Source organism: Scomber scombrus, chromosome 20 (genome assembly GCF_963691925.1).
Source record: "Scomber scombrus chromosome 20, fScoSco1.1, whole genome shotgun sequence".
Taxonomy (NCBI): domain Eukaryota; kingdom Metazoa; phylum Chordata; class Actinopteri; order Scombriformes; family Scombridae; genus Scomber; species Scomber scombrus.
In genome coordinates, this window is record NC_084989.1 from 17,106,105 (window position 1) to 17,121,988 (window position 15,884).

The following is a 15,884-nucleotide window of genomic DNA, read 5'->3' on the forward strand; positions in this document are numbered from 1 at the left end:
ACACATCAATGATGGTAAGCTACCACGCAGGGTGCAAGTGCAGCAATCAGGAGCAATTTGGGGTATCTTGCCCCAGGACATTTCGACATGAGACTGGAGGAGCTGGGAATCGAACCGCCGATCTTCAAATAGGTAGACGACCTGCTCTACCTCTTGAACCACAGCTGCTCACAATCATGTTGACATATATATATATATAGGTCTCAATCTCCAAAAAGCCTCTATGCCAGGACAAAAAAAGATGCACTGCTTGGAAAAGACATTAAGTTTTTTGACCTTTTCACCAATTTGGAATACAAGGCAATGTGGGCATCAAAACTAAGAAATTACCATAAACATCATGTAAGTTTGAAAACATAATTAGATGCACAGACGCAAAGTGTGCAGGTACAGTAAATGCAAAGACCAGAACCACATTTTCTGTTTTGTCATGCAGCAAGGATGGCCTTGTTCCAATGGTAGCAAACACTTCAGAAAAGTGCTCCTTTAAATTTTGCAACCTTGATTAATTATTGATACTATTCAACACAATTCAATGTGCACTGTAAAAGACATTATCATTATGGTAAAGTATACTGTACTGTACTGTATAGTCAACTGGACTTGCTGTAGATTTTTGAAGACAGTAAAGTGCAGCGAGAAGTACACAGACCTATTCAGTGGGGAGACAAAACAGCTGAACAAGCACATTTAAAAAAAAACCAGAAAAACTGTCTTTTCAATGTCACTGAGATGAAGATAAGCTGATATGCTGCTTTCACCTCTTTTACTGCTGCTCTAGTCAATCAAATCAAACACATGAAGCCCTCAAAAGGGAAAATGACTTATGTGCAGTCAATCTCTCTCCAGTACACTATGTGCTATATATCATTAAGTGGCAGTGGTGCTGTCAGAGATTTTGGGTCCCCTGAAAAGATATCACATTGGGCCCCACTACCTTATCACCCCAGGCCATGCCAATCATGTGCAACTGCTGTAAACTCACTTCCAGAACCCAATTGACCCATTCAAGACTTTAAATAACTTTACCGTAGCAGGTTTGCAACTCTCTTGTAGTCAAGTATTTATTATACGACATTTACTGACAGTGAGCTGTGAAAATATAACACTCTGCAGACATGCATGAAGCATTCTGCGTACAGTTGAATTTGCTGGTTAATGTAAGACTGATAACCTCTGTAAGAAATGTGCTAAAGGCCATCTTTTACAGTCTAAATGTAATTTTAATGGGAATATTCTTGATATTAATGAATAACTTAAAATAGATAGAACTTAAATATACATTGACATCTTCAATTAAAAATAATGATATAACAAATCTATAAAATGATATAACAAACTAAACAACAAAATTAGCAGCAGATTTTTGAACTAAGAATACATACCAACTACGAAATAAGCTGCTGTAAATTTGGAAATGGAAAATGGAAAACAGAATGGAAAATAGGTTTCTTCCACTTGGGGTCTTAATTGTGCACAACAAATTTTATGGCAATCCAGCCATTGCCTTGAGATTTGTCTTCTTCTCAGCCTGTTTTCTGTCTTGTTCTTAGCCTGTGGGCATCATATGTGTAGTGATCCAGTATCCATAGCCATGACATTTAACAGTTATCACTGACCCTTGCTGAGCCTTACTTACGAAGAGTCCAGGACTGAGCCTTCTTGCTAGCAAAATCAGTGATGAAGTCTTTGAAATCCAGTTTTCTAGCCAGCTGACTTTCAATGGACAGTATGGCAAAACTGCAAGGCTTGTCCTGACACATAGTGGACCTCAAATAATTTTATAATCGGTTTTAGCTTACTGCAAGCTCTCCGGGGGAGTTTGAAAAATATATATAAAGCAATGCACACTTCTCCAAAAAGGCTTTGCAGCTGCATTAGTACAGATTGCATTCAGGAGACCAAGATGGGACAGGTTAAGAGGGAAAGTGGCATCATATACAGTGTTCAGGTGTACAGGTTATTTCAGTTTGAAACTCAGGTGTAAGATATCTGGACTACTTAATGTGTTCGGCACACAGAATGGACTTTATCCTAACTAATCTCTCCAACTGTCAGAACAGCAGGAAATTATTCTAAATTTTTTGCACTTGGGTGTAAACTAGTGTCCAAGTCACCTATGATGTTGTTCATAGCAGTAAAAACACTGAGACACAGTTAGTACACTATCTTGAGCTGTCTCCTCTTGAAAGGTCCCATCATAGAATTTCCTCTGGCAGCTGTGTTCCTTGGTAGATTGAGGTTCAACATCCATTTAGCATAGAAATCAGTGTTGCCTCAGACAGGAGAGATTCCTGCATCCCTTCTTTCAAGGCTCTGATATTTGTTGCCTCTGTGTCGAGTGAGATTTTTTCCTAACTGGAGAATTCATGTTCTCAATGCATTGCAGTACTTTCAGTCAGACAGTGAGGAGGACAATAGCGCTGAATCACATTTAGTTTTTCAGCCCACAAGCTTCTGATCTAGCCTCAGTGGTGAGACTGCATGTCTTGACAGTTATCAAGAGCCTTAACAACACAAGGTCATTGACACTCTGGTATTGGAGAGGCGATGCAAAAAGCAACCTGTTTTCTTTTTGTAGATGGCCTGTCGCTGTGGGCCTGCACTAACAAGTGTATAAAGTGGTGCAGCCAAACAATGCTCATACTTCTGGGCAGCATGCACACCTTAAGATGTGCTTCTCAAATATCTAACCCGTGGTGAGGAAGCACATGTTCAGTCATCTCTGCCATATCACACTCTGTCTTTTTGTGAAAGTCCTTGAATTCATGAAACCATTCAGTGATTTCCCAGTCATATGTTTCTCTGTTATAACTCACATAGCTTATGAGCCCAACATTCTGCTCCGTATGGAAAATGTTTGGTGTAGCCTCACAGATAAATAATAGTAACATCTCCCTTTAGAATTCTTTTATAAATTCTTTTCGAAACTCTTCTCCCTCATAATTCATTAAATTTATTTTGAATTTCAGAGCTCATATAATGTGTCAGACATGTTCCCTTCTTGTCCTTGATTTTTTTGTAAGTGCTCATTCAACTGTGGATCGTAATGAGACAATGAAGAAGTGTATTGTGCCTATGAAATTACCATTGTGGATGTCATCGAGGTCTTTGGTTTAACCCCTCAAAGGTAAATTTCTTCAGCCAAGGGCAGTGTTCTTCACAAGGAAGCTCTATTCTCCTCAGTTTCTTTCTGTATTAGCTTCTGTACTCTCCATGTGCCTTTTCCTTTCATGGCTTGGGAATTTATCATACATACAATGCCTTTTCACATTGGGTATTTTATTTCGATATTGACTATTCAGTGCACTAAAGACGGTATTTTTTCGTTAATGGGAGAAAAGCACAAACAGGATGCAATAAAGTGCATACATTTACTATGAATTAGGTGTGTATCATTTGCTGAGCATTCACACTGACCTTTTGACATGTATGCTGCCAACAGAAGCCACAGTGAGCTTTTGATGAGCTGATACACCTCTTATATATTTATTTTACATTTGCTTTATGCTCTATGGATGAGATTATTCTTTTTCTGCTGCTGCAAACAGTCATAAACTCAGTCATAGAATAATTAATGTAAAATTGCAGCTATTATGATTTCAATTTCAGACATCTCTTACATTGTAATTTGAAAACTATAAAAGTGACATATAAGATTCTTTTATTCTGTTACTGTGTAAATGACAGAAACAGGTGATAGTTTTATCAGATGAGTCTTCACCTTTAAGTTTATCATGATTTCACTAAAAATTGTCACATCAAAGCTCCTCTATTTCATTAGGGTGAGCATGTTTCATGTAAATATCCACTAGCTCAGCCTTCCCTTGGTATTCATTACTTTCCACTTCCCCACTGTATCACTCAAACACCAAATAACACCATTTCTCTTTGGCCTTTTCAGCTGGAATTAATCATTATCGGGTGAAGGTATACTCAATGGTTGCGACATGTTTGTCGGCTCAAGAGAAAAATGCACTCTGCCTTTTGTTCTTGTTTTTAGGGTTGTTATTTCAACGACACAATGCAAGGTTACACTCCAGTTATTGTAGCATTTCCTTTTCATTTGGAACTAACTGGCATGAGTCATAATGTGACACTTTGCCCTTGAGGAATTGTGTTATATAAATGTAACTTTTCTTCCATTGATGATGCTGAGAGTTTATCTGCATGTTTATTATCACAACTTGATTTACCATTCATCCCTTCCCTTTTTTCCCCCTAAAATAACTTCCTAGACCTTAATTGATTTTTCTGCAAATGAATTTCTAAAAGCACTTGTCAGGTGAACGTGATGCGTGGTGTTGCAGCTCTCTTGCAAACATTTTTCTTCAAGGCAGAGAATATTAATGCCTCTGAAGGCAACTTGAGGTGAATCATAATGAAGTTCTGTTGCTGACCATGGCACGTCAGAGGAAAACCATGAAGCCTGATATAAGTATATGGTCATAAAATTGGTTTCTTTTATCTCTGGCATGGCATGCGTGGCATTTATATGTGTCAATATTTCTCTTTTGTGTTTAGTGATGATTTAAATTAAAGTGGAACACACTGATGAGTAATGTAAGGTGCACTGGCAAGAAAAAGCCAAATGACATGTTAATTACCCCAGAGACTGGTCATCAGAAGACAAATTGATGAGATAAATTCATATGGGGTTGGCTGACTGCTTAAAGGGAGATTCCATTCTAAAATATAGTTTCATGGCAGTCTCTACTTATTTCTTCTTAAAATACAGCCATTTAAGAGTAATTATAAAATCAACATATTTAAAAAAAAATATGATTATTACAAATTTAATCACAGTGGCATGTTTTGCATCGCCTTCAATCTGACTACACAATATGGTCAAAAAATAGAACCTTTTTGTAAAAGGGGTTCATGCTTGTTGAGAGCTACAGTGCTGTGCCTCTCCAAAAAAATTGGCAAAATTGGCAATCCAATTTCGAACAACCATGGTTGCCATGGTTGTTAGCTCTCTTTTTTTATTTAGGCATTTATCTTGCTCTTTAACTCCACTTTCTGTTTCTGTGTCAGTTAAATATCAGTTAAAGGATAGGTCCACAATTTCCAAGTCTGTCTTAAAACAGCAGTCAGATGCCCATATGAAAACTGAAAGACCTTTTCCTCGCTGTGATTATTCATCCTGTTCATACTGGCTATTAAAAAATCCCCTTCAAATGTGCTTTCAAATCCACAGTTTGTCCACACAGTTGTTGTGTGCAAAAATACTTTTGAAGGTTTATATGAGGCTTCAGCGGACAAAATTCCCTCTTTGTTTCCTCTGTTGAGCTACAGTGGAAGTATGGTAACAAAAAGAGGGACCGTGGCACTAAGACGGACTTGAAAAACTGTCCTTTAAGGCCGAATCTTAGCTCTAACTTTTGACATCACCTGAAAACTTCAAGCTCAGTGTAATATTAATGTAATTAAATTACGGGTCTCCAGGCAGATTATAAGTATAGTCATGTAGAAAAGAAAAGCTATTTTACTTCTTTTGTTAATCAGAGGTGGGCAGAGCAGTAACTTTCCAATTAACAGATGTAACTCATAAGTCTTTTTTTGTATCAGTGTCCAGAATACTGCCCTTCTACAATTAACAGTCTTGTTTATAGAGAAGACAAAGTTCTTCCCGCCTCCACTCTTTGTACATGCCTGCATTTATACACAAGTACGTGGTCAGCCGATTATTTAAATCATGAGATTATTGAAAATGTGATTCCGAATCCATAGAGTCGTATGTGGCTACATCAACCTCCAGTTTTCTGGGTTCAGGCTTCTTCCAGCTTTTGGAGATAGGCCACAGGGTTTTACTCCCATTCAACTACAGGGGTGTTTGAAAGGTTGGGCACTGATGTTGAGCAATTGATGAAAATGGTTAGTTGTTCATTTTTCAAGCACAAATGCAAAAACATACCTAGTTCCAGATTCTCAGTTGTGATGACTTGTCTTTGTAAACTGAACATCTGTGTGCATTGTAATGTTAGTCAAGTTAAACAAACAGTTAAAGAAGTCAGCTTAGAAAAAAAATATGGGCATTTCTCATCATATCAGGATAATAAAAATAAATAGGTGTTGCTGTTCATCCCCAAGGTGTTTGTTAGACATTCTTTGACTTAGTTTGGAAAAATTTATTTTGGCTTTATGGCTTTTGTACACGGGGGCATTGTTATGTAGACCTATAACACTCTAACTAGCAATTTAGATGTTTTTACACCCAATCTTCCAAGCTACATGATAAGTGCTGAGAAGAGCATGTAGGTGTCTCCTCCAAGCAAACTGTGTGGGCTTATGCACTTTAACCTTGGTCTCTCACACTGATTTATCCAGCTGGAATGTGCATTGCATAACATCACAGCAGGAGGCACAGAAATGTTACAACGCTGTGAGGTTAACAACTCGGCTATGAGTCATGTATTCAGGCCAGCATCTCCTGAGACAGGGTTAGATCAATAAGGAGCAGATGTCTAATTGGTTCCCCCCTCAGAATGATACAGGAGACGCTGAATGGATTGAGGCCAATATGCTCCCCAGGTTCTTTAAAAATGCATTAACAGAGTTTAGCCTTAAGAAATACATGTACACTATGTTTGATCTGTGGCGCAGTCTCTGCCTCATTCATTCTGGTAATGATGTGTGACGTTTCCATGGTAATGCTGCATCAATTTATTGTAAGGCAGTTTCAGAATATTCCTATGCTACCCTCTAGTGGCTACAACACACATGCACAGTAAATGTAGTAAATACAATTCTTAAATATTTATATATTTTTTAAAATGTAGTGTAAATGAAGTGAGTGTGAGATGAGAGCCTTAACCTGTACCAGCTGATACCTTTCTATTAATCTTCTGTCATGCCAAGCCACTTCTTTAATTATATCAATCCTCTGTTAACAGTAATTATCTTATAATAAAGCTGTTTTTAATGAAATACATTGATGCTGTATTTAATGATGGCTACATTTTAGGCAGAAAATGCTCTGTTTTTATTTTCAGTCTGCTCAACAGAAATGTTAAACGTGTAAAATTAATAAATGTGATACAGCATGTATTTAAAAATTCAGGAAATAATCAGTCCTGTCAGGGTGAATAAAATGAATAATTAAAGACAATTAATTTTAATTAAACTAAGTAGCTTTTCCTAGATGACAGGATCGACACATTACAGGCTTTTAGTAGGATAAAATAATTTAACAACGCAGATACACTTAATGTTTTGAATGAGTTTTAAATGTTTTAAATTTATGTGTAACATTAAAACAATAAAAAAAAAAAAAAAAACAGTTAGGCACCTCAATGAAATAAAGATGTGACTTCACTTTCAATTTGTTGATACAGTCAATATGGTAACTGGACAAAGGATAAAAATAATCAGAAATCCGCCCAAATGGCTGCAAGTTGAGAGCCAAAAACTTTTACATTTTCATGACCTCCATTTTTATCAATTAATTTTTGTTACTTCCACCCCTCATAGTTTCCCACTGACACCTCCAACTCATAACGCTCTGTGATTGGCCAACGACCAACTCGCTGAATGTGATTGGTCCATCCGTGAGCCTCTCCGTAACCATTCCGACCAGAAACAAGAGGCAGTCAGACAGCGTGACACCCAACTACTAGCGTTAACTCTTTATACTACATAGTACAAATCATTTAAACCCTGTTGAATTTAACCCTGCTGAAGACAGTTAAGACTGGACGCTTTTTGAACCAGCACTAAAAGACGGAATGATACACGTCTGTTGCTAGTTGCTCCTTATTTTCCAAGGTAATTTATTCCGTACGTGTCCTGTTATGATGTGCTAGCTAGCCTGCTAAATGAACATGTCACCCGGGGAGCTAGTGGAGGTTTCTTCTAGCTGATTGCTCAATAATAGTAATGATAATAATAATAATAATAATAGTACCGATCCAGGGTGACCACTTTATCTTCTTTACGGCAACATTAAGTCAGTTAGTTGCTGCGTGTTTTGGTTAAACATCTGTTTTGATAGCATCTGTTGGAGCTAATGCTGCTGAAGCTCACATCTGGGCAGAGTAATTCATTTAGTGGTGTTCTCGCTGCTAATTTACACACATAAATAATTCACCAACGTTTTAAATACTACTTTTTGCTTTAATTATATGGTGATACAATATAACTCATTGCATTTTGTTTTACACCTGTAACATTAACCTGTCCAGAGAAAGCTGATGAAATCTCGTTATTTTTCTGAATTTTGTAACATTAACAGCGTAATAATGTTAATTAGTTATTTTGCTGAGCTTACTTTTTTCTACTGCTGCTTCATTTACATCAAGATCTCATTTAAGAGTTATAGTTGTGAGGCGCATTGTAGTGGTGTTGTGTATGTTTCCTCTCACCATAATGTGAAAGTAACTTAAACCTACTCCTGGTTTAGGGATAATATAAATAAAGCCCTAACTGCAACCACAGAAGACATTGCTATGTGAAACTGTATTTGAAAGGAAAACAAACTTTAATACAGGACTGGAAACAAGTATTCAACAGTTCAGATACTTTTGAACCTGCTCTGTGACTCTGTGTCACTGTTGTTAATAAAAGTACATTGCAAGTAATCAAAGTAAGCTGAGGGAAATAAAACCTCTTTTATATCCAGGTGCATTTACTTGTGTTTCATCCATGTGGTGTAAGAGTGGATACCAGTTCTAATTTGATTATTCTGTCCACAGTCATGTCTTTCCATCAGGATCGTGGGGGTCCCAGAGGAGGGGTGCCACCTGGCCAGCACAGCTCCCCGCAGAACTACCGACCCACCAACTTGAGGCCTCCCCCTCCCCAGCCCCCCGTACCCCCGTACCACTACGATCCTCAGACTCCTCCCAGTTCAGGCTACCATGGAAACAGTGGCTACATGCCTCCGCACTCTGACTTCATGCAGTACCCGCCTCCAGCACCTTCCCAGACTCCCGGTTCTCTGAACGCGTGCCCAGTGCGCCCGCCTTTCCCCAAGCCACCTGTCCGACAGGGCTTTCCTGAACCCCCACCCAACTTTCCACCTCCACCCTTGCCCTGCTCTGCAGGGGGTCCTACAGCAGGCTCCCAGGTGTCTGCTCAGAATGCCTACCACCCTTACATGATGCCTCCCGTGCCCCCACCACCACTACCACACCCTACCATGCCTCCTCCCATGGCTTCTCAGTCTATGAACTACCACCCTCCATACTCAATGAACTACCCTCACCCTCCCCACCCTCCCTTCCCTCCTCCCACCTTCAGCCCAGGTTACACCCAAAGCCCCAACTCATTCAAACCAGACCACAGCTTCAGGCATGGGGGGCAGTACAAGTATGAGAAACCCATGGACAACCGGAGGTCTCCAGAAAGAGGATATCGCCATGATGACCACAGGCAGAAGAGCTATGCCTACGGTAGTGATAGGCATAAAATGGAATTTCCTGGAGACAGGAAGGACCGCGGGAGGAGTCCAGACAGGCGTAGCAGGCCAGAGGCCACAGGCGGACGTTACAGGTCCGAGTATGATAGAGGCCGGACTTCTCCCAGACACAGGAGCAGGGATCGCAGCAGGTACACAGACTGCAGTAACTTTTCTGATTGAGATTATTCTGTGAAATAATCCCCTTCTCACTGCTGTGTGTTTGTGTGCTCACAGAGAGAGGTATCGTCACAGAGAAAGTCGGAGATCCCAGTCGCCTGACAGGCACAGAAAGAGGCCTCGCAGGTACAATGCAGACCCTTATTTGTCTCACAAAAACTGCTGTGAAACACTTACCTAAACTTTGTCTCACCTTTTGGTCCAACTTGCTTTCTTACAACTCTTGTATTTTTTTGGTCTTTTTTTGTGTTTAGTATTTTTAAGTTCAGTAAGTTTTAGATTAATAAGGATTCTTTGCTTTTTACAGCAGTTGAAACATTCAATAGAGATTACTTTTTCAATTATATTTTCCTTTTGTAATCCAGGTCCTTTGAAGTGCTTTTGTGTTCTTTGGTAAAGAAATGGCTTCATTATAACTTCCTTCAGGGATCAGTGAAGTATCTATACTATGTCTGATAACTGGAAGTACTTTTGAAGCTGAACAGTCCTGAATGATCCTAGAAGCAAATATTAGCCTTAGAAACAAAACTGGAGGATCTTTACTGTTAAGCTTTGACTTTACAGACCAAACAGAATACTTAATGCACTACTTGATGGTCTGCCATAAATAGTTGTGTTTTGTTGATCATTGTAATTGTTGATGAAGAAAATAGAAGCATAAGCACACTTTAGTTAAGTTGGGGGACAGATTAAAAAAAAAAAAAAAAAAAAAAAAAAGTCCCTAGCATGGGACAAACTCCAAAAACCCTGGATCCCACACTCCCTATGATGTAACTCAATTTCATCTTTCTCTGGCCTCAGCCTGCTGGGTAAAAGCTCATCTCTTTTAAAGTCTGGATTCCCTGTTGTACTTCAGGCTTTCTGTTTAATATTTAAAATGTATTCGATTAAACTGAGGTACTCAGGTAATGTCTGAGTAATTTTGTTAGACCTGACAAGGTCAGGCTGTGTAGTACATCTCCACAATGAGGAAGATGATTTTAAGTTGTATATCATGGTCTTCATTTAGCAAATGGAACTGGGTATCATCACATGACCGTAGCCCTTTTTTTTTGGCCACATCATAAAAATTGTTCATAATTATGATTGTGCTCATGGTGATCGTTGTTTCCTCCTTGTGCTTTGCAGCCGGTCAACAAGCAGAGACAGGAAGCGCAGTCGCTGGGAAGAGGAGAGGGACCGGAGGTCAGAGAGCTCCTCAGGCCCGAACAGAGAGCGCAGCTACTCATCTGTCAGGAGCAGAGACTCTGAAGAGACCTTCGCTGACAGAGACCGGGACCGAGAGAGGGAACGGGAGAGAGAGAGAGAGCCGGAGAGGGAGAAAGAGAAAGGCGATGATGAGAAAGAAGAAGAGGAGCTACTGAAACCTGCCTGGATCCGCTGCACGCATGCTGAGAACTACTACTCCAACGATCCCATGGACCAAGTGGTACTGTTACTTTTGAGTTTATCTTTCTTATTTTCAGTTGCTAGTTGTTCTAATTGTTATTATACACTTGGTAACAATTAACAAGAGTTTCAGAGTACATAACCAAGTTTATTTTATTTATATAGCGCTTTAATAAGCAAATAGATTTTGGTCTTTACAGAGACAGACATATGTATACACACAAAGGCATGAGGACAGTTATGTGCATAGCAGATGGTTATGAAGATTAAAATAGAACCAATTTTAAGCATACATTTAACCATATAATGCCCTTTATTATTTTGTTATGGACAGATTAAACAAAAGAATGACTTGTTAACATATTTTGCATTTAGAGGGAAAATTTGTATTTCTCAACCTGGACCCTATTTTCCCATCTTTTTGTGTCATTGTGATTAATGGAGATTTTGGAATTGGTCGGGTATTGAGTGAGAGCGCTTCACCTGGCAGCTGTTGAACAGGGCTGTGATGTAATCCACCAGTTAATCCAATCGTGTCAATATATGTCCACTGAAAGTTCTTGTTTTGCCACTGACAGGCTCAGATTGTTATTATAAGTGTCTGACAACATTAAAGAAAAGATTACACAGAGAAATAAAACGGTTTTCTTTACCTTTCGCTTGATCTGGTCTGATTGTTGGCGTGTCTAACCAAGTCTTTATCAAGCAGGAGTGTCGTTCTGAAATCTCGTGAGAGTTGAGTCGAATTCAGCTAAATATTCAGCCATGACTTTGAAAATCTTTCCTTACTCCTCTCCTGTTCTCCTCTCTTCAACTATATCATGGCTGAACATTTAGCTGATTTTGACAGCGACTTAATTCTCTAGATTTCAGAATGAGACTTCTCCTTGAGTGAGATTTGGTTAGATACAATAACAAAGAGACCGGATCAAGCAAAAGGTTAGACGCTTATAATAACAGTCTGAGCCAGTGGGTCATTGGCAAGAAAAAGCACTTTTAGTGGACACACATGGACTGGGAGCTATTGCCTCATCAGATTTTATCACAGCCCATTTTGTGGCTGCCAACTGAAGTGTTCTCGCTCAATGCTGGACCTATTTCAAAAACGGTTGTCCCTGTTAGTCACTTATACATTAAAGATGGGAAAATACAGTCCAGATTGAAAAATACCAGTTTCCTTGAACATTGCTCATTAACGATGAGTAGAGACTTGTTTGATAGTGTTTTATCCACCTGACCAGCAAAGGAAACTTTCCTTTTACCCCTGTCTGCCATTTTATCTATTTTGTCTCTGAAGGTGTTGTTAAAGATTTTGGTGCTGCTCTCAAGTGTGCTTTTTCAACCTTTCACTTAGTAGCGAGCACTCAAAAGACACCTTAGTAGCACTTTGCAAATCACTACCTGCCCTCTCAAACTCTTTTTCTTTTATGTCTGTGGATCTTTTGGATATTTCCAACTCCTTTTTCTTTTCTAAAAAGCTGACCCTTAACATTTCTGAATGCTTCCTTCACGCTGTCCTCAGCTACTTTCTTGCCACAAATTACACACTCTGGCCAAGACCTGACCGGTCCTTCAATAAAACCAAAGTAAAGGTAAATGTCGAGATAGAGTCTTATCTTTTTTTTCCACCTCTCCATTAAGAGATTCAATACTGCTGTGTCTATGTCCTCTCTGCTGTGACAGTGAAGATACTAGCTGTGGGAATTACTTACTGGAGCTGTCCCACAAGTGTTGAATCATAATGATGGTCTTTGGAATTGAGGGTGCAGGTGACAGTGGACAGTTTATGAGGACTGAAAGCAGAATACCTTAATATCCTTTTAGCTATATTCACATATAGCTTGTTTAGTCTCTTAGTGAAATAATTATGTTTTTATTTTTCATATATTGTGGTTTTATTTTTGAGAACCTCAAAACAGGAAAAGTCTGGCGCTTCCACCACTGATCTTTGTGAATTATTGCTCTGAAAGAAATACATAGGATGTCCAATAATTAATAGAAGTTTTGAGCTACAGTATGTGCGTTATTTACAGATGTATGGATGGTATTCACTTACTTTCCTGCACTTAATTAATAACATCAAAATGAATAACTTATTCCTCTAAACCATTCAGTGACAGCAGATTGTAGCGGTGTCACAGCTGTTGGTGTGCACATATTAAACAAACTCCACTGCACATGTCCTTAAAATGAAGTTGGACTGTGGTATCACTCAGATCGTCCTTGTAAGATTTATACGCTGAAAGCAAAAACTGACAGACAGCCACATATTTTATTTGTGTTTGTTTATTCCAGGGAGACTCCACAGTGGTGGGGACCAGTAAACTCCGGGCCCTGTACGAGCGCTTTGACGAGGAGCTGGGGAGGAGACAGGAGCGAGCTAAGGAAGTTCGACCTAAATGGGACCCACCCAAGACCAAACTGGATGAGGATCAAGGTGAGTAACCCTGCAGGTCACACTTGGCAACCAGTGATCGATTCTTAAATTGAACATTCACCTGCTTGTTCTTGTTCTTGTGATTTTGTTCCTTTTGTCGGCGTACAAGTTATTTAGATAAGTGCAACAACTAAATAGCAAACATTGCCTACATCTGTTGACAATCTTTTTGTTATTGATATCCATAAAAACTTGCTGTCTTCTCATCAGTGCATTAGGCTGTGGCAGAGATTAAGTTCAGTGTTTATGATGTTATCTGCCTGACTGTCAGCTTGATTGTCTCCTCCGGCGTCACAATAATATAAATCTCTCTCAGGGAGATCTAATTTGCTAAATATGTTGCTGCGGGCACTGACTTCACAATAATGTACTTGAGTTAAAAAGCTGATAAGAAGTGAAGACTTTGTTGAGCTAAGAGCCACAAACAATTCAGCTGACTGGTAATTATAATCCTCATTTTGGTGGGAGGTTTCTTTTCGGAAGGCGGGGGGGGACAAGTGTGAGAGAAATAAAGAAAACATGAGTGCCAGATGTCAACATTGGCAACTGTGCTGCTCTTTTAATCTCATAGATGCATTTAAAAATGTAGTTGGCTTGAAAAGTAGAAACTGTAATGAACTAGAGTGTTTAAACAATGAATCTAATGTAGTTATTGGTAAATCATTCCGCGCTCTGTTTGTGTGCCTCAAGAAACATACTGTAAATATAAATTAGGGAATTGGGCTGTATCACCAGCATTGTGTGGGTAATTATTCCTCTCCGAGAGCCGTCAGGGCCGACAGTAGAGTACACACAGTTTGAAAGCATTTTGACAGATTGCTTTACCGACACTTTCTGTTGTATAATACTTGGTGAGGGCACAGCTGAGCAGGGGGAGCTTAACCACTCAGCCAGCTCCGGCTCACTGAATTATGTTTCAGTTGTCAGCCTCGTAACGTTCTAATGATTAAAGACCCTTTTGCACTTTGGTTTCAGATGACAGCAGTAGTGACTCAGAATGTGAGTCAGATGGTGAAGGAAGTACCTGCTCCAGCAGCTCTGACTCTGAAGTTTTTGATGTCATTGCCGAGATCAAGAGAAAAAAAGCTCACCCTGACCGCCTGCACGAGGAGCTGTGGTACAATGACCCAGGACAGGTTTGTCTCTCTTAACTAGAGGATATCCATTTAACATTATACTACTCATACTACTACTATTAATAATAATCTTTATTTGTGTTGTCCTTTTAAAAACACACAGAAGGTTGTTTACAATAAATCAGAGCAGATTTTACTTACTGAAATCATTCTTCCTGTTCACAATGTCCATTCGGATATTCACTTCCTAACACACTTCTAGTGGAAGTCCTGTGCATTTCATACTTCATGCTTCTCTCTAGGAGTTTATGAAAATCACCCTGGGAGATATTGGAAATCCATTGGTCCAGTAGGAGAGGCAGGTTGAGGCTGAAGTGGATGGACCAAAAGAGTAAATTGCAGTCCATCAGCCTTTATGTCCATCTAATGTTTTTCCTTTACAAAACTATAGCTTCCTACTGTTGAAGTGCATGATCAGCAATAAACTCTGAAGTGTACTTATAGGCCAATATTTTTTTTAAATGTGTGAACTGGGACATGTGTTATTCTGAAAAGTTATTTTTCTGTCTGCATTTGCCTTCATGTTGCCCAGACAATATCTGATATAACAAAACTCTGATATAACAAAGTTAAGGTAGGAGTATGCAGTTTATGGGTGTTAAGTGTTCTGCATCTTTGTGTTACACATGGCAAGCAAAGCAGTAGTGTCTGATTTACGTATTTTCTTTCTGTCCAGATGAATGATGGTCCCTTGTGTAAGTGCAGTGCCAAGGCCAGACGTACAGGGATCCGCCACAGCATCTACCCGGGGGAGGAGGTATGACACGTCTTGAATAAATCACCCTTTCATAACCTTGAAGTTCTGCCACAGAGGGGCAAGGACATTATTCTAGTCACCCTAAATGTATGCTCTGCACATCGACTATTTTCTATTGTGTTAAAGGGAGTATAAAAGTACAATTTTAACACCCTAAAACACCAAATGATGATATTAAGCCTGTAAGAGTTTGACAGGGAAGTCCATCTATGCCGGTGACTCATCGATTATTTTGCCACTTGCTGAGATTTTTTGGTTTTCATGACTCATTTTCTGGCCCTCCTGTGGTTTGGAGCAAAAACTCTCAGCTAGCTGCATCTTCAACTGAACAGTTTACAACAAAGTCAATGAAGAACAACAACTCACTAAGCTGTTTTAACATCGAAGTATTTTGCATATCATTCCTTTATGCGACATGTATTCATATATTTACATATAGAGGAAAAGGGACACTTACTTTGTACGTTTCTTTTTCCTTTTGGTGCCAGTAGAGAGAAATGAAGGTAACAGATTACTTAAAGCCTACTTAATGAGTGTGTTAACTTATAAAGATGTATTTGCAGGGTGTTAAATTAACATCACCACCCC

The 15,884-nt window shown here is 39.2% G+C and overlaps 1 protein-coding gene across 2 annotated transcripts in view; it reads left to right on the forward strand.

Moving 5' to 3' along the window:
- Nucleotides 1-7,589: 7,589 nt before the first annotated feature.
- Nucleotides 7,590-15,884, forward strand: part of drosha (drosha ribonuclease III) — a 94,457-nt gene continuing 86,162 nt past the window's right edge. For both annotated transcript variants that reach the window (XM_062441527.1, XM_062441528.1), the window contains exons 1-7: nt 7,590-7,767; nt 8,694-9,549; nt 9,635-9,703; nt 10,706-11,006; nt 13,262-13,403; nt 14,379-14,539; nt 15,216-15,296. In XM_062441527.1, coding sequence (XP_062297511.1) covers nt 8,696-9,549; nt 9,635-9,703; nt 10,706-11,006; nt 13,262-13,403; nt 14,379-14,539; nt 15,216-15,296 — 1,608 coding nt within the window. In that variant the 5' untranslated portion in view covers nt 7,590-7,767; nt 8,694-8,695. The remainder of the gene's footprint in view (nt 7,768-8,693; nt 9,550-9,634; nt 9,704-10,705; nt 11,007-13,261; nt 13,404-14,378; nt 14,540-15,215; nt 15,297-15,884) is intronic.